Source organism: Arvicola amphibius, chromosome 10 (assembly GCF_903992535.2).
Source record: "Arvicola amphibius chromosome 10, mArvAmp1.2, whole genome shotgun sequence".
Lineage (NCBI taxonomy): Eukaryota > Metazoa > Chordata > Mammalia > Rodentia > Cricetidae > Arvicola > Arvicola amphibius.
Window position 1 is genome coordinate 71,118,173 of NC_052056.1, and position 27,406 is coordinate 71,145,578.

At 49.5% G+C, this 27,406-nt stretch overlaps 1 protein-coding gene across 2 annotated transcripts in view; it reads left to right on the top strand.

Moving 5' to 3' along the window:
* The window catches only part of Dgkg (diacylglycerol kinase gamma), a 162,400-nt gene that overhangs the window by 57,148 nt on the left and 77,846 nt on the right, over positions 1–27,406 (top strand). Inside the window, exons 11-19 of one of the 2 annotated variants that reach the window (XM_038345521.1) lie at positions 1,794–1,910; positions 2,818–2,910; positions 4,675–4,734; positions 7,225–7,304; positions 8,741–8,815; positions 11,196–11,281; positions 16,071–16,160; positions 17,614–17,774; positions 25,601–25,665. In XM_038345521.1, the coding sequence (XP_038201449.1) occupies positions 1,794–1,910; positions 2,818–2,910; positions 4,675–4,734; positions 7,225–7,304; positions 8,741–8,815; positions 11,196–11,281; positions 16,071–16,160; positions 17,614–17,774; positions 25,601–25,665 (827 nt within the window). The remainder of the gene's footprint in view (positions 1–1,793; positions 1,911–2,817; positions 2,911–4,674; positions 4,735–7,224; positions 7,305–8,740; positions 8,816–11,195; positions 11,282–16,070; positions 16,161–17,613; positions 17,775–25,600; positions 25,666–27,406) is intronic. The other variant, XM_038345522.1, reaches the window with a different exon arrangement.

Here is a 27,406-nt window from a genome sequence, read left to right on the forward strand (position 1 = left end):
GAAGATTATCTGCATTGCTGCAGAGGGCCGTTGTAGCCGAAGAATGTGAGTCAGGAGATGGTGAGAAGGTGGGAGGCTCACAGCCCCCTCACAGAAGGCCTTCGGGGAGGATGGCTCCTCAGACCTCAGACCTCTGATGGCTCCTCATATGCATGCCCCATAGCATGACCCCGGTCCCCTCCCTCCACACCACTCATACACACCCTTCCATGTCCATGCCTGGCTCCCATCAGAACACACAGCAAGCCTCCTATGCTCGGGCCTTTGCCGGTACTCTAGTCATCTGACCCAGAGAACTTCTCTTGAGGGGCCAGCAGAGAACACCACAGCCTTGTGAGCCTGCAGGGACACCCCAAATCTCCTACCACTTCTTCCAACCCCAGACAGGCTGGGAAAAAACCAGCATGGTACTTGGACAACAACCCTGGGGCTTGAGTCAAAGGACCCAGCTCATGGGTCCCTATGGGTCCCTACTCCCCAGCCTTAGAACCCAAGGGCAGTCAGTTACCTCCCTGAAGCCTCAACTTGTCCCTCTGCAAAATGGAAGCAACAATCTCAGGGCATATTCAGTGTGACCGTGTAGATGACAAATTCACTAAGTGACTGCTTTGTACCCTCAGCGAGGCCACTGGAGGTGAGAAGCCACAAGCCAAGTGTGACACCTCTTTTGGAGCAATAAATTATAGCAACAATATTCTGGGTGAAAAGTGTCGCACAACTGCTTAGTAATTGAAAACATTTACTTTTTGTTTAATGCAATAGGGATAATATCATGTAGATATTTTGCATGTTTCTAATATAGTTTTTGAAGCTGAGCCCTTTCAAGATATGTGCGCGCGACACACACACACACACACACACCACTCCTTCCACGGCCTTTTTCTTCTGCAGTTCAGGGCACCTTGGTGAAAAGTTCTTCCCGGGAGAGATCTTAGTCCAGAGGCTCCCAGGCAATGAATGGGTCAGAGGCTCCCCCTCTTTGCTTGAGGCTTGCACACATACCCTCCTGATCTGCCCTGGTGGCATTTCCCAGCCAGGTGGCCAAGAAATGGTCATAAAAAGGACCCTGTGGTACCCTGACTTAGACTTTGCTTCTCAGCTATGGTTACAGAGGATAGGCACTCGGCGCACGTTAATGCATGTAAATTTAAATCACACGGGGACATTTAAGTCAAATATCTGGGGCCCAACCCCAGAGACTCATTTATTTGGAGTGTGGGCGTGGCACTAGGCCTTCTGGAGAATCCCCAGGTGATTGTGATGGACAGCTGAGGCTGAGAAGAGAATGCTGGGGAAGATTTGCAAATGTGCTGGTTCATTGCATCCTCCCCAATCCCAGAGGCGCCTCGTGCTGGGGTCCAAAGACTCAGAGAGAAGTTCGGAAACTGGCCAAAAGGCGCCCAGGTGTGAGGTGCGGAAATAGGTGACTCCGGAAGATTGGGTCTGCACTCCAGCCCTCTGACTAACCCCCCCCCCCCCCCCGGCGCCAGCACCACACTGACTCCCAGAAAAGGGCCCCCGTGAGGACAGGGCTCGCCAGTGAGTTCTGCAAAGCAGAGGAATGGCAGGCGGGAAGCTTGCCTGGGTGAGAGTTAGTAAAGAAGCGGAGAAGAATTTTAATCTTCTGTGCTTAGCACGGTGGCCAGGCAGCGAGGAACTCTGCATCCAAAGAAGCTTCCACTACTGAGGAAACAAGTCCCTCTGGGCTCCTCGCGCCTTCCAGTTCTTGGTACCCTGGGCCCAGGGGCGTGGTTCCACTACCTTCCCTGGTATCCTTCCCTTCCCTCCCACAGGTGATGCAGCACGCGTGGGTGGAAGGGAACTCCTCCGTCAAGTGTGACCGGTGCCACAAAAGTATCAAGTGCTACCAGAGTGTCACCGCGCGGCACTGCGTGTGGTGCCGGATGACGGTGGGTCGATGCCCAGGGCGGCCCTACTTGTTTTCAGTGTGGGATTGGCTCGAGCTGTAGCCCGGGGCAGTGAACATCCCTGCAGAGGGCAAGTCTAGAGAGAATGCAGAACGGGTCCCAGAGTCCCCCCCCCCCACCCCAATTCGAGGTTCTCAGCCTCCGAAGACTCCTCAAGTTGTCCAGATTGCTTAAGAAGTTGGCCACCCTACTGCCTACATGACCAGCAGCTGGGAAGAGCAGGCTAGCTTGTGAATTCTCCTCCACCTGAGGCTGGGGTCCCCACAGACTGGAACAGGGATTAGATACTGGGAAGCTCACTCTCCACACCTTAGCGTTAAAACTTGGCTCAAAGGCACATTCCTCTCAGCAGCGCCCTGCCACACCCAGGGGCCTGGTCAGGCTGCTCCCATGCTCATGCCAGCGCCCACAGCTTTCTAAACATGACAGGTGCCACCTGGGCTGCCCAGCCTGCCTCCCAATGCTAAATCCAGGCAGTGTCTTGTGACCCCCGGCTAGGTATCAGCCCTGAAGAGGAGGCTCCCCCAAGCCAGACAAAGGGACTCACACAATGCAATGGTTCAGGTGTCTCTATACAGCAGCCTCCTAGGGTTTTATTCTCAGAGGCAGCCCTCCTTCAGAGTGTCTAAACCAGAAATCCAGGGCGTGGGTGTAGAATCCACACAGAGGGCCACACTTGGAGGATAGCTCTTGATCTCATTTCTATGACCCTAGCAGACATACCACGTGTTCACACACATAATCAACAGTCCTGTTAAAGCCAAAGCTGGCAGTGCTCCAAGACATAGGGGCACTAGACAGCTCTCTTCCCCAGAAAACCTCCGCACCCACCTTCCTGATGTTTCTTTGGTCATTTCTGCTCATCCTTGTCTCCATTTTTTCCCTCCAGTTTCACCGCAGATGTGAATTTTCGGCGGTGTGTGATGGTGGGGAGCTCAAAGACCACATTCTGCTGCCTACTGCCATATACCCCATCACCCAAGTAAGTGGTTCTCCCCACACCAGGGCTCTGGCTTTTCTAGGTTCAGGGGTCAGAGACAGGCAACACCCACACATGCCTCCATGTTTCCCCACCAGTTCTAAGGGCAAGTCTAGAGAGAAGGCAGAGAGGGCCCCAGGGCCCCACTATTGGCCAGCCTACTGCCTACATGACCAGCCGCTGGGAATGTAAGCTCCAAGGGCTTGTGCTTTGGTGAATGTTGAAAAGAAGCCAGTGTTGCCCCAGGCAGATTGGACGAGAACACGGAAGCAGCAACTTCCAACTGCTGCTTCCTCGTGTTCAGAGCATCCCTTCTGAGCATCTTTCGGGCGGAGCCCAGCTCAAGGGACCACCCGCCCTGGGTGGGTTGCTTGGCCTCCTTCATCCCTGTCAAGCTTTCTCTGGCATTCACACGTGGATCTCCTCTCTCTCAAGGGCTCCTACCCAAGTGTCTCAGACACATTTGGAGGAAACAAATGAAGATGAATTGAGCTCCCCCTGCTCCCACCTGAAACCTTTTCTGCCTCCTGACACCTGCGCCTCCATCTTTTAACTGTCTCCACTGAGTCTCCCTTCTCAGCCCTGCCTGGAACAGATACTTTTTTCCTCTCATTTAAAATCCTTTAAGAAAATCACCACTCTGGAAATCCATTTGTCAGTTTCCATTAAGTTAGAAATATACCAACTCCATATCCCCAAAACTCCCCTCCTGTGGAGAAATGCAAACATTTACTCCACCAACAGACAGGACACCGCTCCTCACAGCACGGTGACTAGGTGCAAAGACAGAGATGCTCAGAGATATAAAGCTAAACAAAATGACAACACAAAAGTTCGGTGCAGCTGAGCGGTGGTGGCGCACGCCTTTAATCCCAGCACTCGGGAGGCAGAGGCAGGCGGATCTCTGTGAGTTCGAGGCCAGCCTGGTCTTCAAGAGCTAGCTCCAGGACAGGCTCCAAAGCTACAGAGAAACCCTGTCTCAAAAACTCAAACAAAAAAATTTTAAAAAGTTCAGTGCATGGGGCTAGAGAGCTGGTTCAGCCGATAAGAACACTGGCTGCTCTTCCAGAGGTACTGGGTTCAATTCCGAGAACCCACATGGTGGCTCACGACCATCTATAAAGGCATGCATACAGACAGAACACTTATACATATAAATAAATAAAATTTTTAAAAAGTTAAATGCAGGCATTCTTCATGATTCTCTTGATAAAACTTTTGAAGATCAGGTAAAACCAGGGTTGTCTGTAGAGACAGCAATCACACACTTGTGTGCGCGCGCGTGCATGCGCACACACACGCACACGCACGCACACACAGAGACTATCACGCCAGGCAGTCTGCTAGACAAACTTCATTAGAATAAACAATGAACTTTTAAACGATAAAGCAGAACAAGCAAAGCAAGGAACAGTAGCCACGCAGTGGCGTCATGTCCTGCTGAGCAGGGAAACCGAGGATACGGCCTGCTATTAAAGCCAGCAGTCAACTAGATTTCTGCCTATTTCAGTCCCTGCCATGCCCCAAGGTGACAGTCACCACAGGTGATGTAATCACAGGCTACAGTCATCACGGGGTCTGCAGAAGCCTAGAGGACCTTGTGGGGTATGTTCATTTCTGAGCTCCGAAGTCCCACTTTGAAAACCTCACCGCTTTCTACCTGTCTGAGCTCTTCCTTGCCAGTAACCATCTCTTGTAATGCTTTGATCTTGTCCTTGCAGTGGCCTTTGTCCCTCTCAAAGGCTGTTTGTGTTCTCTCTCACACAGGACAGGCAAGGAGGGAAGTCCGACGGCAGCATGGCCTCCAAGGGTGAACTTGTAACACAGGTACCTCATGAGTGGGCCATCCAACCACTCGTTCAAGTGGGTCCAAAGGCTGGGGCAGGGAGAGGGGGACTTGGGTTCTAAAGAAATGTGTCTCAGGATTTGCTTCTTATCCCACCAAATCTGTCACACAGGCGGACATTTATCCAGGCCTCTGGGGTTAACCTTTGTCTGCCACACTATAGACAGTGATGAGCAAGGCGATTGGCTGATACCTTTGATATAATAATTGGCTTTGTGACCTCTTTAAGATAAATTTTCATGAAACGACAACTTGCAAATCTTCTGAATAGTAACTAATGTGTGGAGTAAAACTGGACGGTGGGTCTTCTGTGGGTGTCCAGCTATCTCTAGAACACAGTCCAGCAAAACAAAGTGAATCCAAAGGTTCTTGATCCTTAAGTGTGTATTTAAGACCTCATTTTTCACTAAGCATCACCAATGAATACTTTTTGCATGTCCTCCACGAAGTTCTAAGGAATGCAGAGAAGGCAGCCCAATGAGGTGCAAAGAATGTCAGAACAGGAAATAGATGGGATCTTATCCTAGGCCTGTGAGCTTCCATTTCCTTGTTAGAAGAGTGGGTTTACCGTGTCCCACAACTGCTTGCCTCCCACAGTGCTGTAGACTGAGACAATGGAGATCGTATGCTTTGAAATTACAAGATGAACTGAAATTGAAGATGCAAGATAAAATAATCAATAGATGGAAATGCTCTAGACACTCAAAGAGAAGTCTCTAGATTCTAAGAAAATAGTCTAGACACCACAGAGAAAGGAAGGGTCTAGATACCTAGAAAAGAACATTCTAGGCACTTAGAAGAGAATACACACACGCATGCACACACACACACACACACACACACACACACACGCACACACACGCACACACACTGAGGGCAAGAGACACAAGTTGTCCCATACTGGCATCAATTTGACTGGCAGGTCGCAGGTAGCCTGGGCTATCAAGCACTTTGAATGTCATCTCCCAGCTTAAGGGCTTATTCCCCTGGCTCCAAGATGCTTCTGAGTATCGCACAATTACCCTAGAAGACAACAGAATTCTTTGAAATCATAAACAAGAATTGCACTTTGCAAAACTGTCATGTTGTGATAGATGGCTGTGAAGTTTAAAACTAATGATACAGGCATTAAATATCGAACACGAGGCCAACTGGTATCTGTGTGGGAATATCATTCAGCTGAACCCACAAAATTTTACTGAGAGTCCACTCCCGTGTCAGGCACCGTGGAGCCCACGGGAGCTCCACTCTGCTCCTCATCGTTTCTGATCTTCCTGATGGCTTGAGATCTTACCCAGAAAATGAAAGACAAAAAGAAATGCAAAGAGACGAATCTCAACGCTGTAGGGAATAGTGCACATTGCATGCTGCAGCAGCTTTAGTTGCAGCGGCTGAGAGCAATGTCTCCTCACAGAGGCGATGACTCTGGAACCGAGTCCTGGGCTATTCTGGATTTCTTTAAGAGGTTACAAAGAAGTGAGTATTTCAAGTCATGGGACAAGAGCAAATGAGGGTGAGCTTATGCATAGTTAGACACACTCACTGGAGGCAGGCACAGGCTTCTAGGCCTATCACTGGGGGGGAAACACACTCACTGGAGGCAGGCACAGGCTTCTGGGCCTATCACTGGGTGGGTGGGGGGGAAGGAGAAGTGAGGAGAGAGCAGAAGGAAAGGGCAAGGCTGAGAAGGCCTTGAGGCCGGGCTTAGAGATTTGGATTCGATCCTGAGAGCAATGGGGTGTCATTGCAGGTGTTTTAGAAGGGGTGGCATGTTTGACGTGGTATCCCAGAAAGGAACTGGGGTGGGGGTGTAGAGCATCCAGTTGGATGTTAAGGAAAGGCCTTAACAGCATAGGGACCATGAAGGCTGCAAGGAAAATTCTAAGAAAGGACTTGGCAGGTCAGATCCCCCCTCTGGATGCCCAGTTGAATAACCCCTCCTTTAACAGGAGCAGGACACCAGGCAGGAGGGTCGATTTTATGGGAAACACAGTCTGTCTGGGCATGTTGGTGTGGTACCAATGATAAGACATCCACCATATAGAAGTGTGAGCTTTGGAGGAAAACTGGGTCAGGCTTGTGGATTTGGAAGGTGCCGGGGCCTGCGTGCTCATGGGCATCATCTCACTGGTGCAGGTGTGTGACGTGGTGAACACACCCTCTAGACTATTTCACTGCGACCCTCACTGATTCTGACCTTGTGCCGTGGGCATAATGCCACACAACTGTATAGTTTGAAGCTGGTGCCGTTGCCCCACCTCTGCTCCCAACCTCCAGAGCTCACTCCTGTTAGCTTCCTTGAAAGTCTCTCAAGCTGGAGACAGCTGTTTTTCTCCCTCAAAAAGCTCAGTCAGCAGACAAATAGCCCCCTCCTCTCCTCCCTGCTGGGCCTACTTCCTGTCCACCCTCCAAAGTTGTCTCGACATCTACTACTGAATAATGCTCAATTTCTTTTTCCTCTCGTTTTTCAGTATAAGATCATCCCTAGTCCAGGAACTCACCCCCTGCTGGTCTTGGTGAACCCCAAAAGTGGAGGGAGACAAGGAGAAAGGTATGTCCTCTTTGTTTTTCTTCAAAATAGAAAGGCAGTTGGGCACAGTGTCACACACCTTTAATCCCAGTACTCAGGAGGAGTACTGGTCTGAGGAGACAGAGGCAGGCGGATCTCTGTGAGTTCGAGGCCAGTGTGGTCTACAAATCGAGTTCCAGGATATCCGGGACTGTTACACTGATAAACCCTCTCAAAAAAATAAAAACAATAACAAAATAGACATGCTAAAACAACCTGACCTGAACCCCTTCCTCCCTCAACCCCAATAAAGAAGACTGTACAGTCAAGGAAACTTGGGCTCATGGCTACTTGCCACTTCATCACCAGGCCCTAGTGACTTAATTCCCCATGCCTCAGTTTCCCCCTCTATGACACAGATGGAAATATAGGAAATATATCACCTTTCACAGGGTTACCTTTTTTTTTTTTTTTTTTTGGTTTTTCGAGACAGGGTTTCTCTGCAGCTTTAAAGCCTGTCCTGGAACTAGCTCTTGTAGACCAGGCTGGTCTCGAAGTCACAGAGATCCGCCTGCCTCTGCCTCCCGAGTGCTGGGATTAAAGGCGTGCGCCACCACTGCCTGGCTCCACAGGGTTACCTTAAGGGTTAGAATAGACCTAATGCTTACCCACGGACCTGCCACATGAGCCCCTGTGAAGGCTGCCAGAGTCAAGTTGAGAGGGGCCTGACCCTTCCTGTCCTACGCCAAGTCTTGGTTTTAAAAGACTTGGTGAGACTCACCTGATTAGGGCCTCCTGGCCTATCCTGAACTCCACCTTCCCAGCGAGGAAAATGTAGGGTTTGGGCGAAGCTGGAGTAAGCTCAGCAGAGCGGGAGGAGAAATGGGGGCCCACAGAACTGCTCCGCCTCCCAGGACTGCTCAGTCTGGGAAATGAGCAGACAGGGGAAAAGCAGGAAGCCAAGTATAGAAAAATAACATTAGGTAGGGCTCAGGCAAGTACACTGAGGTCCCCACCCCTGACCAAGGGGCAAGATGCCTCCTGACCTGACCTAGCGATCCCACACAAGAGCCTGGAAACCAAGCCCAGACATAGTCGATTTCCGGCCCCACCCCCTCCCGCATGTACTCTTCTGAGAAAGCTGGGCCCTCTCCCCATGGGCCCCCAGTGCCTCTGGACAGTCCACAAAGGGCAGACTCACCCTATCCTAACACAGAATATCCAGGCTTGTTCTCTGGGCTTCTCTGCCATGGCTGCTCCAATAAGCAATTCCTGGGGCAGGGCTGTAGTCAAACAGCTGGGTAGTTTTGGGCCTGAGGTACGGACGTGGGGATGCCAGGTGCACTGGGATATGGGGATACGCATGCAACATTTCCCCCCTTAGGCTTAAGCCCCACACTTGGGTGCAAAGGTATTTGTCCCCAGGTGACTTCTGCAGTACAATTTTCCTTCTCTATTACTCCTTTTTTCTCCCATAGAATTCTCCGGAAATTCCACTACCTGCTCAACCCCAAACAAGTTTTCAACCTGGACAATGGCGGACCCACTCCAGGGTATGGACATCCGTCTTCTCTCAAGAAACACCCTCCTTTGTCACCTTTGAACTCCCGGGCTCTTGACCTTTTCTGCCTACCATCTGCTCTCCTTTCTTTTTCCCACACACCTTCCCCTGGCCTGGTTATTGTTTGGGAAGTGGCCCCCTGTATCTCATCACCGGAGAAGGTGTTGATGTTCGGGAGAGGAGGGAAGCTATGCGCTGGTCATTGGACTGGCAGGGCGGTCAGGCTGGTGGCCTATTTGATCTTTTTTGTACTCTTAATGTCGTCTCTCTGCAGACTGACACAGTGACTCAAAGTCTGTCACGTGTCCTGCTATGGGAGCATTTCAGTCAAGGAAACCCTTCTTTTCCCCAAGCAACCAACTTTGGGGCGGTTACACGCCCCTTGACCCTTCTCCCACCTTCCTGCTCTCTAGCAGAAGGTGAGAAAGCGCGGTTAGAGGGCAGGGGGCAGGGCCTCTGTGATTTGACTGAAGGTCTGGTGGACCGAGCTTGCCCACTTTATGAGAAATTGGCACCTCGATGGGCTTGAAGGCATCTACCCAGTCAGAGCTGGTGCCCTAGCGCCATCTGCTGGTCAGGACTATCACACCTCCTGACCCGTATTTCTACTCTAGATTTGGTGAGATTCCTCCCGCGGGGCTGGAGTAAGGTGTCTATAAATGGAGCCTGTCCCTGTCTTTTGGTTGTCTGACACAGGGGTTATTTATAGAAATGGAAGCACAAGACCCAGTTAAAAGGAGAAAGGCACACAGGTGCAAATTCACTGTCTGGAAAACTTACTCAGAAGTCTGTCCGGCTCTTGCCGCTGCCGTCATGGCCACCTGTCTGCCCGTTACTGCTGGATAGCACCACCTTATGCCAAAACATTAAGTGTCTTTTCGGCCCCTCTCTCGGAGGGTATTTCAATGGCACGGGTTTCTCGGCCTTTAATTCCTTTTCCTATGACTGACAAGCTTGGGGTTTGCTTCAGGTCTGATGGGTCCAGAGTATATTCAGTGTGCACGTTCATCTATCCGCAGGCAGGTTTTCCAGATGATGGGAGCCTCGGTTCAGAATGTCCCGCCTGAAGAGAGCAGGGTTCCACAAGGGAAATGAGAGAGGATAGCATTGGCATCCATGCTAAGAGCCCCCCCCCCCCCCGGGTCTTCTCAGACCACCCAGCTGAGAAGAGAAAAATACAGGCCTTGGGATTCCTCAGTTGCACCTCAAGGCATCCACAGGTCCCGTTTTCTCTAAAGCGGTACTGCTTGACTTTTTTTGCCAGGGACTCCTGTCGCAATCTGTTGGGCTAAGGACTCCATCCAGAACGATATTTTCTAATGCAGAATGTGAAATAATATGGTATTTCCAGGGAATCTAATTATGTGGAGAAGTGGTTAGCAAAACCTAAAAGACAAATTTGTGGTATGTAAATGAATATGGTCTGTCAACATATTAAATAGCAATATTCATAGTCTGGCTAAATAATGGCTGTGAACTGAAAGCCACAAACGACAGAAATGAGAGCGTCCCACTTACGGCACGGTTGTAACGGGACTGAAATAGCGAGGACTGTGACAAAGTCACAGGTGCTCTCGGAGTCTCTGCGGTCTGTCGCCCACATTCACAATCGAAGGAAATGCGAAATTTCCGTTAGAGATTAGGAAAGAGGCTAATGTGATGTGCTCTCAACACTGATTTCTGCCCACAGACCTGCTGGCGGTCAGTGGGCCCCAGGTCCTGCTCTACAGGACGCAGGCTCCCAGGGAAAATGGGTCTCATTCCCCCTGGCAGAGGGGCCCCAGAGGGAAAGATGAAGATCCAGATAATTAAGTGCTTCTCTCTTAAAGAGGTGGTTATAAAGACAGCAGTCAGGAGAGCTGAGAGGAGTCAAAATATTACAGATTATCTGTATGGCTGCCAAAATGTAAAAACTGAATTCCTCAAATAGTTGAGAAATTCTCAGAAATGATTCTTCATTTATACTGAATGTTGGATCAGATTCTCTTTGTATTAGGATGTTAGTGAGCACACACACACACACATACACCATGCACACACACACACAAATCACACCACTGATTTTTTTTTTTATCCATACTCAGTAGCTCTGCATAGGACATCCTGGATTCAGAATGCTAAGTGACTCTTTCAACCCCAAAAGAATCAAGATCTTTTCCTAATTCCAGGGAACACAGAGACGGACTCAGAAGAATCAATTTATTAAGGTTGGAATGGAGCTCACTTGATAAGTCTGCTTGACAGTCTGGAGTCCGGGGTTCAGTCCCCAACACACATGCATGTACACATACACACACACACACACACACACACACACATAAATGTTAGTCACAACCTACTAACAAGACCGCGGTGGCCTTTCTTCTTTCCAGACTGAACTTTTTCCATGACACCCCAGACTTCCGTGTTCTTGCCTGTGGTGGAGATGGGACAGTTGGCTGGATTTTGGATTGCATTGGTAAGAATGGCCAGGAAGGCCTTTACTTATTATTATTTATAGTGGGTAAATTTAAAATCAGCTGAAAGCAATGAACTAAAGAAGGAATGGAGCCATGCCTTGAACATCCCAGGGCCCCTTTCGTGTACAGATGCTTGATTAGCTATTTGGGGTGGGGGTGGTGCTGAAGAGTTTCATTGTAGGCTTTGTCTTTTAAAAAAAAATCTGTCCCAGGCAGAGCTGGGCAGTAGCAGAACAAGACAGATTTGAAGCAGAACTAGAGCTCCAGATAGTCACGTGATGAGTAAAGGTCAGGAGCTGAGCACAGGTCACAGTCCATGGCCAATCAGTTGGAGGGGAACACCTGGAGCATGTCCGGAAGGTGCAGATCAGTGCAAGCAGAGAGAGACCATGCTGGGCTGTGTCCCACCTGGAAAGGGCATGAGAGGAGGCTGGACAGCTGGGAGCCTGAGGTCAAGTCTAGCCCTGCCTGGATCAGAAAGTGATGGAGATTGTGAAATGCTGGGATCGGGTATAGTCAAGACAGAACCCGAGCAGACCCCAGGCAAATTCTGCAGTAGAGAACAGAAAGATGGGAAAGCTGCCAACAGAGGCACCCGGATAGGCTAGCATCAAAGTCAGAGGGGCAGGAACAAGCCATGAGCCCAGGGCGGCTTCACACCTCCTGTCTGTCATCACACAAATGCTGCCTTGAATCCCTATGAGCCAGATCCTCTTGTAGTCACTAGAGTTGCCACCAATGCATAAAGAGGCAAAATTACTGTACTAATGGAGACTGTTTCTAGAGGCAAGAACCAGGCAACAAAGAAATGAGTGAAATGTGTAGAGCATCAGAGGGCAGTAAAAATGTATGAAGAGAAGAACAAAGGGAGTCTAGGGATGGAGTGAGGATGCCACCTAGGAGCAGTCAGGGACGAGCTCACAGGGTACAAAGTGATGCTATTTCCAAGAACTGGAGAATGGAGCTGTGTGGATGCCTAGGAGTAAAGTCCAGACAAAAGAAGCAGCAAGGGCCAAGGCCCTAAGGCTGAAGGCAGACCAGCGTGACCAAGAGCAGGGGACACACAGGAAGCAGTACAGAGGGTGAAGCAGAGGCAATGAGGGTCTGGGTCACATGGGTAGGTAAAGCGTTAGGTAGAGCTTAGCCGTTAGAGTGGGAGAGCCCCAAGACATCAAGGGGGTTAAGCAAGAAGAAAGGTGACATGCTAAAAGATAAGAGCAGAAGCAAGGAGACCAGTTAAGAGGCTCCCACAATGACCCACGCGAGAGTGGCTGGGGCTGAGCCACAGTGGAAACAGGAAGGCATGAGAAGTGTGCAAGTCTGGATGTCTTTAGGGGGCAGGGACAACAGGGTCTGCTGGCATCTGGGACATGGTTGATAAAAGGATGAGAAGCATCAAGGTTGGCCAGACTAGACCCCAGCCAAGTCAGGCAGGGAAGGGGAGGCCTTCAAAGTAGGAGGGGAGAAGGAACATCAGCGAGCTGCTACCCCCTATAGCCAGGCTTTGGTCCCCATGTCCACACACACAACAGATATACACATACACATATACACCCAGATACATACATATATACACACACCATACACATCACACCACAGATATATACATACACACATATATATCACACACACACCAGACACATACACATCTCTAATACATACACACCAGATACATTCATACACAAACATGCATTATACACATCTCACACACATATCATACAAATACACATGCCTCACATACACACATATCATACACATATGCAACATACACACATCAGACGCATACACATCTCACATATACGCATCAGATACATACACATCTAACACACATATTACACATATATACATTATACACATATACATCACATACACACATCAGACATGTACACATCTCACACATTGTACACATACACATCACAGACGACATACACCGCACACATCACACACACACACAAGCCCCACTCTGCTGCCTCTGTGGGCTCTGAAGTTTGTGGGAAGAGAGAAGACGCCCATCCAGGAACTGTGAGAGGAAAGGCAGCTCACGGCTGCAGTCTCAGCCCTCAGTCCCCTTAGTCCCACTCATCGAGAGGAAGAAAGCTGCTCTTGGAGAAACTACACAAAATCCCTCTACAGAGAACATCGGAGACAGATATAGCTCAGAAAAAAGAACCATGTGCGATGAAAGGAATGTTAGACTTGCTCACACAGGTTTCTGGTTCAAAGAGAAGCCAGGCAGAAAAAAGGAAAGTGTAGTGTGCTGCTTTCTTCATTCACCATTTGAGCACGTGTGCCATGATCTCCGCCACCCCACTGGGGCTCTCGCTCCCATCTCCCTCCCTTCCCCCCCCCCCCCCCCCCCGCTACAACCGTATTGCTCTTAGCCTAACATCAGTGGGTTTGCGGTGTGCATAAAGACACCAGGAGCTTCCTGTGGTTCTTCAGAAAATGAGGAGACTCTGCTAATGACTGCAGGGCTCAGGTAGTTGAGTCCGTGCTCTCCCTCCCATCCTTTCCTGGGGGTTTCCAGCCACCCGGCCCTGCTCTCAGACCCTCAAATGTGGCAATCTTCCTCCCCACACAGAGCCTTGTCCAAGTGGTCCTCAGTCTGGAGTGCTCCCCAGCCTCAAATGAAGTGTAGCTTCTTGGGGTGGGGAGGGGCTCCCCTACACACCGGTCAGCTATAGCCACCTTGTAACAGGACCATTCCCCTTCCCTCTCCAGTAAGAAGGCACAATCGTACATTATGTGAGCAAAGATTTGGCAGCCATGTCTCCACCACAGACTGTCGGCACAATAAGAGCCTGGCCAGGGCCACCTCCCACCGCATCTGCCATACGGCAGGACTCAGTGGACCCAAGTGGAGATGCCATGGCAAATGAAACACACTCTCCCGGGAAGTAATAGGCCATTCAGGAGACAAACAAGTGAACAGTTATAAGAGAATATGATACAATCACCACCCCGATGCTCTAGAAGCGTAAAAGAGTCACCAAGTGCAGACCCAGGAGTGCTGAGAAGCAGGAGTGTTAGGACTGAGAAAAGTTCAGGGTGGTTTTGTGGCAGGGTGGGAAGCCGAGCGAGCAGAAGTCTAAGGCTAGGAAGAAAGGCAGAGCCTCGATCCTGAGGCGTAGGCTGCTGAGGAAGCTGCAACATTGATAGAACAGAGCACTAACATGGATGACCTGGGGCCGAGGCATTGCCCTCCAGGGCGGAATGTGGAGAACACACCAGGAGAGAGGACATGGAGGTAGAGAGAGAAAAGGAGGCTGTGGAACTAGGACAGAGTGGAGAAGGAAGCCCTGCACTCACTCACTGTCTCCATGGGGATGGAGAGAAGAGGTTGCTGGGAAATCTGTTCCGGAGACAATTCACAGGAAGTGCTGTGTGGGTGAATGGAGTGGAGGAAGAAGGAAAAGCTGGGATGGCGTGGAGATTTCTGGGCTCAGGGCTGGAAGGATGGCTAACCTCAAGATGGCAACCACAGGAGAAGGGACAGACAGAAAGAAACAGGTGCCCTCCAGGTGATGGGAGACTCCAGTCACATGTCAGGAGCAATCAGAGTTCAGTGCATCTTTCCAATTTCCACCTCAGCCCATCAGCGGTAATCTCAGCCCTGAGATCAGCCTCTTCCGGCACAGGTCAGGTCACTGGTAGTGACTCTGAACTCCTACTCTGCCAGGGAAGCCCCAGTTTGAGCTCCCCACACTGATCCCTGTAGCCCTCCCTAACCCCCACTCATGGCTAATATGCTGAACACCTTGCAGGGCAAGGGCCTGTGTGCATGCCCCCTTAAAACCCAACAGGTAAGCCGGGCGGTGGTGGCGCACGCCTTTAATCCCAGCACTCGGGAGGCAGAGGCAGGCGGATCTCTGTGAGTTCGAGACCAGCCTGGTCTACAAGAGCTAGTTCCAGGACAGGCTCCAAAGCCACAGAGAAACCCTGTCTCGAAAAACCAAAAAAAAAAAAAAAACCAACAGGTACCTGTACCTCCCCCTCCGACTTTCCCTGCCCTGCCAGCATGCTGAAGACTACAGGCAGACCAATGAACAGTTGACAGTGACGTCTCCTGACTGTTCTGGCCACACTCTTGCGCAACCATAAAGGGAGGTGGGGGATCTGTATTCTGGGAAGCGTCAGGAGTCACGAGATGATAAACTGGCGTGTGGGTGTCAGGTAACACCTGCAGGCTTTCTTACTTTAGCGCCCTGTTGCTGCTTAAGCTTTAAAATAGACATGGCTTTCAATGAGCTTTGTCAGTTTTCCAGAGGACCCCCACCACCACCATTCCCTACTTCCAGGCACACCTCTCACTGTGCCCTGCCTGGCCCCTGAGGGCAGCAGGATGGGCCTGAAGCCAGAGATCTGTGTTTGGATCCAGGCTCTGGAATTGCTTTTCCTTCATAAACCTCCTCCTTGGCTAGGTTGCCGTGGGCAATGGATGGAAACAAATGTTGGTCCTCATCAAGTGTTAAAATCACACGAGCTGATGGTTTTTTGCAGAGTGTGCTGTCACCTTGAAGAACAGAATTGAGACATGTTTAGGATAAATAGGTGCAAATTATAGGGAGACCGATTAATCTCCATATGAAGAATTGATTGACAACATCAGCAAACTTGTAGCAGCTAGCACACGGCAAACGTTGTGGATGGCCTCAGCAAGGGGCGTGTTTTCCATTGCAGGGAGGATTCTCTGATTACAGTGGGGGAAGGCAAGCAACCAGTGGGGATTATAAGATAATGCAGCCACCTTAGTCACAAGGCATGTCTGTTCCTTCATGTGGGTTGCAGATAAGGCCAACTTCACAAAGCATCCACCAGTGGCTGTCCTGCCTCTTGGAACGGGGAATGACCTTGCACGATGTCTCCGCTGGGGAGGAGGTGAGTAAGCATGCATCTGACGTCACACTGGAACCCAGCATTCAGGCTTTCAAGGATGCTGCGCAGGGACAGGTAGACTTAGCTTTTACCGGTCACTGTCCACAGGAAGGTAGTTGACAGTCATTTCTGATCCATGATCCTGCTGTTCCATGCTGGATCTGGAACAGGAGCCCCCTCCTCTAGGTCCCAGGGTCCTGCATGGTCTCTTCACATTGACTAAGTCCTGAAGCCATTGGCTTAGAGCCTGCCTTCTCCAGCAGGACATGCCAACTATAGGATAAAGATAAATCTCAGCCAGCCCCTCCTAAGTGCTTGTCCTTATACATGGGTTCAGAATGCAGCCCGAAATATTGCATCACCAATTAATTACTCAGGAGACACCAGGGACTTCTGGGTTATCAGGCTCCCCAGGGCTATGGAACACAGAGTAGAATGGTGACGGTTTTTAGAGCAAGGGTCAAGGACTTTGCAAACGAAGCAGCTAATGGAGGTGGGCGTGCAGCAGAACACAAAGCCCAGCTCCACCGAGGGAAGCCAGCAGGCAGAAGACCAATGACTCCAGGTGGTTGATCAATTAAGGGAGCAATCCTAGACCAGGACAGCCATGACAGTCAACACCTGTGTTCTTGTGTGGAAGATAAAGCAGAGGAAGTCAGACCTGAGAGTCATCTTGACAGTATACCGTATCACCACACTGTCCATCTTCCACCCAGAACAGTCTTGGGATGGATCCACACACAACCTCCTAGCCCTGTAGCTGACCAGTCTTCCCCTCCCTCCTTTCTCTCCTTCCTTTGTCTTTCTTCCAACTAGTGGTGTATATCCTATACCAAATAGTACGTTTTTGTTAAGCCTTTCTCATGCGTGGTTATCCTGTTCTTTAACATCTATGACGATACCTTCGCCTGCTCTCACATCCTATTACCCCCTTCCTCTCCCAACAGCCCACCTCCTGCTTCATGTCAGGTGGGTGGGTGGGTGGGGGATAGGTAGATATATAGATGTATAGATACATAGATGGAGAGAGAGATAGTAGACAGAGAGATGGGTGGGTGATAGACAGTGAGATTTATGTAAACATCCCGCATATGGAAGAAAGCATAATATAATACCTAAGCCTATCTTCCTTCACTTCACAGGATAACCCTTAGTCTGTACACTTCCCGCAAATGACATCAGCTCACCCGTTCTCGAGGGCTGGCTTTAGCTCCGGAGCCACGCCAGCCTCTAGTCAGCACTATTCCAGTCCTTGCTCTCTGCCTTCCAACTCACCCCTAAACTCCTGAGAATTACTCCCTGCTATCCGTCCCTTCTCCCTGGCTTAGAGAACACACGTCTCCAGCCCCAAGACACCCAGAAGTCTAGTCACAAACGCCTGAAGAGTTACTTGCCCTGCCTGAGAGACAGCTTTGCCTCTCTGCCCTGGTGGTACACACCATGCCCTTATCCATAGGTTATGAGGGGGGAAGCTTGACGAAAATCCTGAAGGAGATTGAACAGAGCCCCTTGGTGATGCTGGACCGCTGGTATCTAGAAGTCACCCCCAGAGAAGAGGTGGAGAGTGGAGACCAGGTCCCATACAACATCATGAACAACTACTTCTCCATTGGTGTGGTAAGTTGGTCACTGGTTGCTTTTCTGTATGACCAAAACGTATCCATTGACCCTTCCTGAACCCCTACCCCTTGTCTGTTCTTTTTGTCCCTAGACCTGATTGGGTCTGAACATCCTCAAATCTGACATGGCTGTGGCCACCCCGATTGTACAGCATTCTACCCCTTGACTGTAGAAGAAATTCTTACCCTTGTACTTTTAACAGAAGAAAAGACTGGGATTTTTCTTAAGATGTATCTATCCTTCAGATAATATGAAACAATTAAAGGAAACAAATGCCAAGGAATGAGGGCAGGAAGAGTCCCTTTTGGGAGTGTGAGGAGCATTCTGATACTGAGAAGGGACCACATGCTGCCACCAGGCTCGGTAGACCTCAGACTCATCACCTCCTGCTCACACACCTCCTCCCAATCCTACCACATATTCTCCAAGTGCTTCATACACCCCTAGGAGGGTTCTCCTCCCCCTGATGCTCAGGCAAAGGCCATTGTTCCCCCACGATGCTTCTACAGCCCTCATGACAGCCCATCAGCATCCTCCCTGCATTAGACTGAAGGGATGGCTTTAGGGTGCCTGTGTCACCCTTTCTCCCGTATGCAAGTGCATGATTGCACGCACAAATACAGACACATATGCACACATGTGTACACACACTCTTACACACACAGAGACGGATGGACAGACAGACAGACAATGATGTCTGTGTTCCCTTTCTATCCTCCAGCCCCAGCCCAGCTACTATAACTCAATTTGTCATACTGAAGTCAGCTTCTAGATCAGAGCAGGCACTGCTTCCTAGGCTGTTGGGGGCATATGATGAGCGTAATCTTTTTTTTAAAAGTATTTTATGTATTTTATGGATATTTTGTCTACATGTATATCTGTACCAGGTACCCCAGGTGCCCCCAGAGGGCAGAAGAGAGCACCAGATCCTCTAAAACCAGTTACAGATGGGTGTGAGCGGTATGTAGGTGCTAGGGGCTGAAGTCAGGACCCCTGGAATAATAAATACCCAGTGTTCTTAACCACTGAGCTACCTCTCCAGCCCCCCAGCTGGAGTGTCCTTAAACCGAGCTGGGGCTTGGGGTGGTGGTACAGAAAAGCGAGCAGCTTTACTGAGCCCCTGCTGCATGCTCTCTACTGGGGCAGGTTTGTACATTCCAGTCTTCACAGCACTCTGTAAGCATCATTCCAACTGTGCAGAAAGGCTTAGGACTCTCAAAGAGATGGACCAAGGACCTACTTCCTTACCACCCCCAGTCCTCCCCCCACTCCATCTCCTGTCCGTCTTGGGTCTAAACATCCTCCCTGTCTTTGGGATTGTTTTGAACAATATCAGGTGCATATGAGACCCTCCAGGCCACCGGCTGGCACCAGACTGAGGGCTACCCACCCTCCTTTTTCCTGGGCCTCTTTTGAGACTAAAAAATAATAATCCCCGCTTACAGTTACGACAGGATCGAAGTGCCGCCACGTTTGCAGTGTTCCTTCTTTCTTGTTTGTGTTTGCTCTACTGGTGCACAGAACACTGTGTCTTCTGTTCTCTGAGTAAAGGAACAGGCTCAAGTGAAGGCTTTGCCTTCACCTGCTCACTCCTACTCCAGCCCTCTTCGCTATGACGGAGGCAGACAAGGCACTGTGGGTCCAGGCTAAGGCGCCCTGAGTGTGGAAGTGCTGTGCTAGGGGTTCCTGCGTCCTTTCCCTTATGCCTCTCCCCTTCTCCCCTCCCCCAGATTCCCCACTTCTGGTAGAGGGACACTGTCTCAAGCCCTCTTTCGGGGCCACCTTCAGGGAAGGTGCACACACTCACGCACACACACACACGTGCGCACACACACGCACACGCACGCACACACACACACACGTGCGCACACACACGCACACGCACACGCACACACACACACACACACACACACACACACATGTTTCTTATACTTAGGTCCCTCTCCTTCTGTGCCCAGATATCTTCAGCTCCAGACAGCCAGGTGCCCTTGCCTCGGTCGGGCTCCAGAGTATGGGGATGCCACCATCAGCTTTACCAAACCTCACGTCTTTTCCCTGCCTTGACCATCATGTAACTTGCTAGTGTTTGTTGAGTGCCTACGGTACATGCAGCCCGGTTATCTTACTGCCTGATTGTGGTAGTCGTACCTGTGTGAGTCCCAGCCAGAGGGCAGCAAAGCTGGGGAATCAGCATATCGTGCTCTTGAGCCCCCTTAGCTGTGGCCTCTGCCCAGCCCCCTCATCTTCCCAGGGCTACAAGCCATAGGAGTGAGGGAAGGTCTTCAAATCCAGTGGGAGATGGCTCCGCGGTACCCCCTTGCCTCAGTGGAAATCCGCACCAGATTCTGACTTCTCATTTGACTCTGAGGCTCTCAGCAAGGTCTGTGATTCTGCATTTTGAACAAAACCCTGGAAGCATTCTGATGCTGCTGATCCCGACCAAGGCCTCAGAGAGCCCAGACAGCACAGAGCAGATTGCAGAAAGGAAGTGGATCTGGCGCACAGACAGTAGAATTGAAGTACTGAGAAAGAGGGGCTTGAGAGACGAGGGGACGCTGGCACCATGGAAGCAGCCAGCAAGAACTGACTGCTGAGCAGCGGGGTAGGTTAGGCTGCCCAGGAGCTTCCCGCTGGCACGTTACAAGCATGGCTATCTTCAGAACCTTCAACACACCTTCCCGTTCTTAACAAAGCTCTGGCTGGAAGGAACACAGTTCCCAAGACCTGTCTGTCTCCACACAATTGTCCTATAGACATCCTTCCCTCAACTAGATACCCAGGCAGCAAATGTAAGAGCCAGGAATCATGGTTTTAATGCTTTCATTCAGGAGGAAGGCAAGCAGTAGGGAGAAAAGGGGAGGAAGTTGGGAAGGAGGGAGGGGACCAAGGAGAGAAGGGGGTAGGAAGGAAGGAGGCTAATTGCCCTCCAAAGAAGCACAAACAGAAAACCATCACCTTCAACAGCCACCATGTTTACCCACCTGCCCTGGGCTGACCTACAGAATTCCAAGGATACCTTTTCCATAGTTCTTTTCATATGCCTTTCGCTTGTGCATATTTATTGTCATATTGTGGATGAGCAAGGAGATGGGACTTTTTATCTCATTGGTGTGCCCTGAGCTTTTCTCTTGAGAGAATGTTTGCAGGGCATGTGTTCTCGCTCTTTAAAAGCTGGAAGGCGAAAATCCTGAGAAAATAAGGACCCAGTGTGCAACCCTGGCTGAGCCTGGGGCTGACATTTGCAGAAGGTCTTTCTTCCTATTTGACTTCCCAAACTTTGTGAGAGAAGTGGGTATGTAAACCAAGCAGGTTCTATCTCCTTAGGATGCTTAAATAGAGTCGGACTCCCCTGGCAAAGAGATGCCTGCAATGTCTTTGCCTCTCGGAAGGGCTTGTGATGCGGCTGCCTTGCAACTATAAAGATGATGGTTGTGGCACCACTCAATGCCCCCGGTGCAAACAGAACTCATTCACTAGAAAGAGGGTTGAGTAAGACAGAGTCTCCTGGCCTGCCCTGGGAGTCACTGTGACTCAGAGCGACACACGAGCCCAAATCAATGAAGATTTTGCTATTTGGTTTTATCATCCTTCTAGCCGCAGACATCCCCAGGGAAGAGGTCCTAAACACAGTCATCCAAGACATCACTTCCTCTGGATTCTCCGGCCTCTTCCTCCCTGCTCTCTATTTTTGGATTAGCTGAAAGGTCAGGATGGCCAGGTATCAGTGACAGGAAGTTAGGGACTACAAAATAATTCCTGGCTCTTGTGTAACTCGGAACTCCTCCCAGGCTCTGCTTTCAGTGAGCCTTACCAGAGTGGTGAGCAGCTAATCCCTTGACTCAGTGAAATCTATTTTGGATGCCAGAGAGCCACCAGCCCATACGCCATTTTCTACCTTATAGACTGCTATTAGTGTTTACCTGCCTCGTGTCCCACAGTGACAAGCCTCCTACCCATTAGGGAGGGTGTCAACAAGACAGAAGCGTGCAAACTTGGATTCTGTCAGCGCTGAGTTCTAATCTGTCACATGTGAGACTCACTGAGAAATGACTTGGATAAGACGGCCACATCTTTTCCACTCCCTAATCTGCCATAAATTTAAAAAATATTCCAAACTTCAAGTAATCCGCGTTGTGGTCTCTTTCCTGTCTGTCTTCAAAAGTTGCCAGTGTGACTTAGCCCTGCACTGTCCAGGATGGCAAGCATAAGGCTCATGTGGCTACTATGGGCCTGAAATGCCTAATTTAAGGTGTATGTGAATGTTAAAAAAAACCCACATCATATTTCATAATTGAGATATAAAAAATTAAATATAGCAATATTTATTTATTTATTATATATAGAAATGATAGAATTTAGGGTATATTGGATTAATTAAAACATTCATAAGTTAATTTCATATGTTCCTTTTTACTTTTATGTGTGGCTTCTAGAAATTTTTAAGTTACAAACATGTTATATTTCTATTGAACAGCACCTGGCTTAGACATTCCAATGTATCAGAGTCCAAACGATAGCAATTTATGTTTGAGAGAGAGCCAAAATCCTTCATCCAACCATATGTTAGAGGTTTTGGCTGCAGAAGGAACAGCCCTTGTCCATACTTCATCTCCTCTTCCACCCACGCCACAGAACACACGCTGACTGGCGACTGTCAGAAATACCGTGGCTTCCACTGGCCTGCAATTCCCATCACTCTCTCTAGAATGGAAGTGTGATTTTGCTATAATTGTCATCAAGAAAGTCTCTGAACCCATAATATAAATATGCCACATGCCACGGTCAGTGCTCGGCATGGAGCCCTCTCAACAGAGTAAACGCCAGTCTCGATTCTCTCTATGCCCCGCTTCCCCAGGAGTCTTTACACTGTCTTTTGGGAGACAGCTTAGCTCTCCCTTGCTGTTTCGTATATTTGTCAAGAGATTTCACTGTCAGATTAGGAGTCATGGTTTGAGTTAACGATATTGTAAATGCTGGCCTTTGGAATAAGAAGCCACACACAATTTAGTAATGGAAAAACCAAGGCAATATGCTGTGGGATATTTGTATACTGTTGTGACTGGTTTCAGAAAGAGCTAAAGGGCCAAAAGCTAGGCAGGAGGCGTAGGCGGGACTTCCAGGCAGAAAGAGGAAGTGGGAAGAGATAATAGAGGTGCAGAGGAGAAGCCAACAAGACACAAGAGGGAGTCAGACATACAGAATAAAAGAAAGGTAATCTACATAGTTAAATGTAGATTAATAAAAATGGGTTAATTTAAGTTATAAGAGCTAGTTAGGAACAAACCTAAGCTATAGACTGAGTTTCGTTAATAAGTCTCCATGTCATTATTTGGGACTGGATGGACAGAGAAAGAGTCATTACAGTGATAAGAACAGAGAGAAGTGTATCTGCAAATATCCCAGGAATTAAAACCAGGAGCCAGTTCCAGCTGTGCCAGGAGTAATGGCAGTGGTGTGCAAATCATGCCACACAACATATGGATGTTTGCTTTGGGTTTTGTTGTTGTTCCTTTGTTTTTGTTTGGGGGATTGTTTTGTTTCTTGTTTGTTTATTTGATTTTGTTTTGTTTTGTTTTTTGAGACGAGGTTTTTCTGTGTAGCTTTGGAGCCTGTCCTTGGCTCTCTAGACCAGGCTGGCCTTGAACTCACAGAGATCTGCCTGTCTCTGCCTCCCAAGTGCTAGGATTAAAGACATGAACTACCACCACCTGGCAGTTGTTTTGTTTCTGACAAGTGAAAAATCAGTTCTTCAAAGGAACACAGAATGCTTTCTGGAATTCTAGGAAATCATTTGTCATATGTATCTTATCAGGACTGTCCACAGAAGCCTGCTTAAAGACAAACAGGGAAGTGGGCATGATCTGAGCTAGGAAGACCTGCTGTCCAAAGAGGTTGAGTAGGCTGTGTGGATCCCTGTGGAAGAGGGCCTCCCTGAGTTTGATACCTCCCACCATGTGTCCCCAAGGTGACCCAGACCTTTAGCTCCCAATGAGTCTGAAAACTACAAGAATAAGTCAGTAGCAAAAATCAGCCATTAAACTCCAAAGAAATGTTGTCCCATGTTTTAGACCTGTGCCCCCAGATTTCACACAGTGACTGCTGGATGAGGTCACTCTTGTCCCTAGTGGTAACTCATCTCACATAGCATGCCCCCAAAAAGCTTCTTCAGTGAGACTGCACTTGTCTCTCCTGATGCTAAAAACAAGGTGAGGTCAGTGCTGGAAACTGCTCTGTTGTACTTTTATCAGGAAGCAGGATCTTCCCAGCGTGATGGCACACACCTTTAACCCCAGTGCAAGGGAGACAGGATCTCTCTGAGTTTGAGCTCAACAGGGTCTACATAGTGAGTTCCAGGCCAACCAGAATCACATGGTAAGAGCCTGTCTCGGAAAGAAAAAGGGAGTGGTATTGATGAGAAAGGAAGGAAGAAACGAATGAACGAAGGAAAGGAGAGAGGGGGAGAGAGAGGACAGGATGGAGAGAGGAAAGAAAGAGAGAATGAATAAACATTAGCTAAAAATCTGCTCCATGGAATTTTACGGCTCTTCCAGATACATAGTCTAGTAGATGTATTTTTGGTTACTTATTGGGTTTTGGTTGGTCGGATGTTTGGTGGGTTGCTTTGGTTTTGTTGCAATACAGTCCCAACCTTGTAGTCCAGGCTAGCCTTGATCTTCCTGCCTTGGTATCCCACATGCTCAGCCTACAGGGGTGTGCCACCATGCCCAGAGATTTCTGTGTTTCGCTGTTGCCGCTAAGCAAATCTAAATCAGCTCACTCTTGCTGGACTGTACCCTCTCCAACCCAGCCAATTTATTTCCAGTATTCAGTCTCTGCCCCACAGTGTTAGGTGGGGACTGGGTGATGAGGGGATAGATCAGACTCTTCTGCTGGAAATGGACTTTGGGAAAAAGTGTGGAAGGCTAGGTTTGAAGAATTGAGTTCAGCTTTGGATCCTGCTCTGGACTGCAGATCATGGAGCCCCCCCGCATCTAAACCCCAGTCACAAGCATAAGGACTAACAGGATGGCTGTGTCGGGAGCAGAACCTCAGGGCTAAGAGGTTCCAAACTGAAGATGAGACACCCAGAAACAGTGTCGTGGGAGCCTCATGGTGGGTTCTGAGGTACAAGAGGCCAGGCCTGCAGCCAAAGCAGGAGGGAGGACAGGGAAGGGAAAGGAAGGGATCGAATCTATGGCTTCGGAACCAGTCCTGTGGCCAGAATGACTAACAAGAAGAAGCTAGAAGTTTAATATAATACAGTTTTATTATCAGCTAAACTTGAGACACAGACAACAAAGGGTTAATACATAATGGCCTCCAGCGACATCAGCTTGAGATTTTGACAGGTGCTATGTTATGTAAGATGTTATCATTCCTGGAAGTTGGTTGAATGGAACATGAGAAACGTACTATTTTTGTTAACTTCTCGTGAGTTGAGATATTCTCTATTTTGTGCCACGGGCTCCTAGCTTCCCCTGAGCAGAGCCCCTCACTGTCCTAGAAGGGGAGTGGTTTTCCTTCCCTTCACTCTAGAGTCTGTTCTTGCCTCGGTCTCCAAAGAGCTAGGGTCTCAGATTGAACTGTGGCTGCTTGCAGGGCCTGAGATACCAAGATAACAGCCAGGGCCCTGAGGCAACGAAGCTTGGCTCTGAAAGAACTGAGTGGTGGCACTAGCTTACCCTTGAATGTGGCGCTGAGCAGCTGTGACCTGGAAGTCTCCAGAATTTGGGCATTCCAGGAGCCCATATGTGTCCCTTCCCATCATACCTCATGGCTACAACCACTAACCAGGCTTCTGCCTTCTTTTCTTTTGTTTCCAGGATGCTTCCATTGCCCATAGATTCCACATGATGAGAGAGAAACACCCTGAAAAATTCAACAGCAGGTAAGCGAGCTTGCTAGCTGCTGCAGTGGCACCCCGCCCGCCCGGCACTGCCAGCCAGCGCGGCCTCCCACCTGCTACCACGGAAATGTCCTTGGCCTGGGTCGCCCGGGGACTTAGCTTTGCTGCCACGTTGCCGGAAGGAGGGTTTCCATTCCTAAGAAGAAAAAAAAATGTCAGAAACCTGCCGCGGCCTGGCTGCCAATCCCCTCCCGTAGGAACTGAGCAAGGGAGGCGTCTGGGGACGGCATGGGTGGCAAGGAGCATGCCCTTGGCCACCTGGAAACCCCACCAGGGACTCAGAGGTTTTCCCCAAAAGCCCAGCTTCCTGCAGCAGCCCGGGCTTGGGGAAAAAAGGGTTCTGCTGGGGTCTCAGATCCGGGGAGGTGCCAGTCTCCCTCCCGGACAGCAGAGGGCAGCAACGAGGCAGAAACCCCGAAGGGCACCCAGTGGCCTCTCATGGGCGCTGGCATGCCTGGAGATTAGGTTCAAACATGAAAGAAAAGGGAAAACCAGATGAGTTGCAAGCGAACCCAAACCTGTCATGCAAAGCGAATGGAATTTACCAGAACCGAGATGTGACTGGCATATAATCACCGCGGAGCTGACTACTTCTCATTTCTCTCTCTTCCTGGCAAAGCCCATCCAACTCCATCCTCTGTTGTACTATTTCAAGATCATGATTGGATTCCACACCTAGCCTCAGGCAGATGGGGAACAGGGGGCTAATAATTTGGACTTGATCTTTGAACATAAAGGGATGGCCATGTATTTAGCCCACAGAATTCTACTCAAAGCAGAAGTTAAGAGTGTTACTTGAGGACATCCACTTAGAGACCAGCTCCTGACTCTACAGCCTGGGAGCTTCACCAGGGAGAGTCGGGACACAATGAAGTAATGTCAAACTGGGACCCAGACAGCAGCGGAACTTCTTTAAGGTTGCATTCTGTCTCACTTAGACCCAAGGTCCATAGCTCAGTACAGACACGTGCTCCCATCCCCAGTCACAAACTGGCAATGCCACCCCTTCCCTCAGCCTTCGTCACCCCGTTCAAGGACGGAATCACTAGTCTTAAACCGCTATACGTATTTTATTAAACTATGTACATTTAAGAGTCCTATTTACACTGGAAAAGTGGGCAAACTTTAAGATATTTTTAAAGCCAAATACAAATCTATTGAGGAGCAGAAAAGATGCCAGGCGCAAAACCCAAGTTCTGTTATGGCCAAAGCTTGTGGTTGTTGCTATTGTGGCTGAAACTGACAAGATCTGGCCCAGGCTGAGATGACGCTCTGAACCTGCGTGTGAGTAGGCTCAGGTGTAAGGGGCTGGTGTAGATGCCAGAGGGAGCCTTTCTCTCCCTCAGCGAGGCTGCGAATTCCCTCCTGAGAGTCCAGATTCCTCACACTAGGTCAGTTTACATGCCTGTTTTTAAGCTTCTCTTATCCTTCAAGTCTTTTTCAGAGGTAGTCCCGAGCTCTACTCCCAGGTCGGACAAGATGTAGGTGGTGGGTGGCCTTTTTGAGGATAACTACTTTGAGGGCTTTTTCATTGTGTTCCAACTCGGGGATCTGGTCACACAGGACAAAACTGTCTCAGCTCATTTCCTCCTTGACGTTCTAAGATGTTGTCTATCCACCTCTCCACATTCCCCTCAGTGTCTGAGGACCCGGGCTGGCATGTTGTCATGGTTACTGATTCGCTTCAGACCCAACCAGGGCGGAGCGTAGTCTTTCTGTGTGG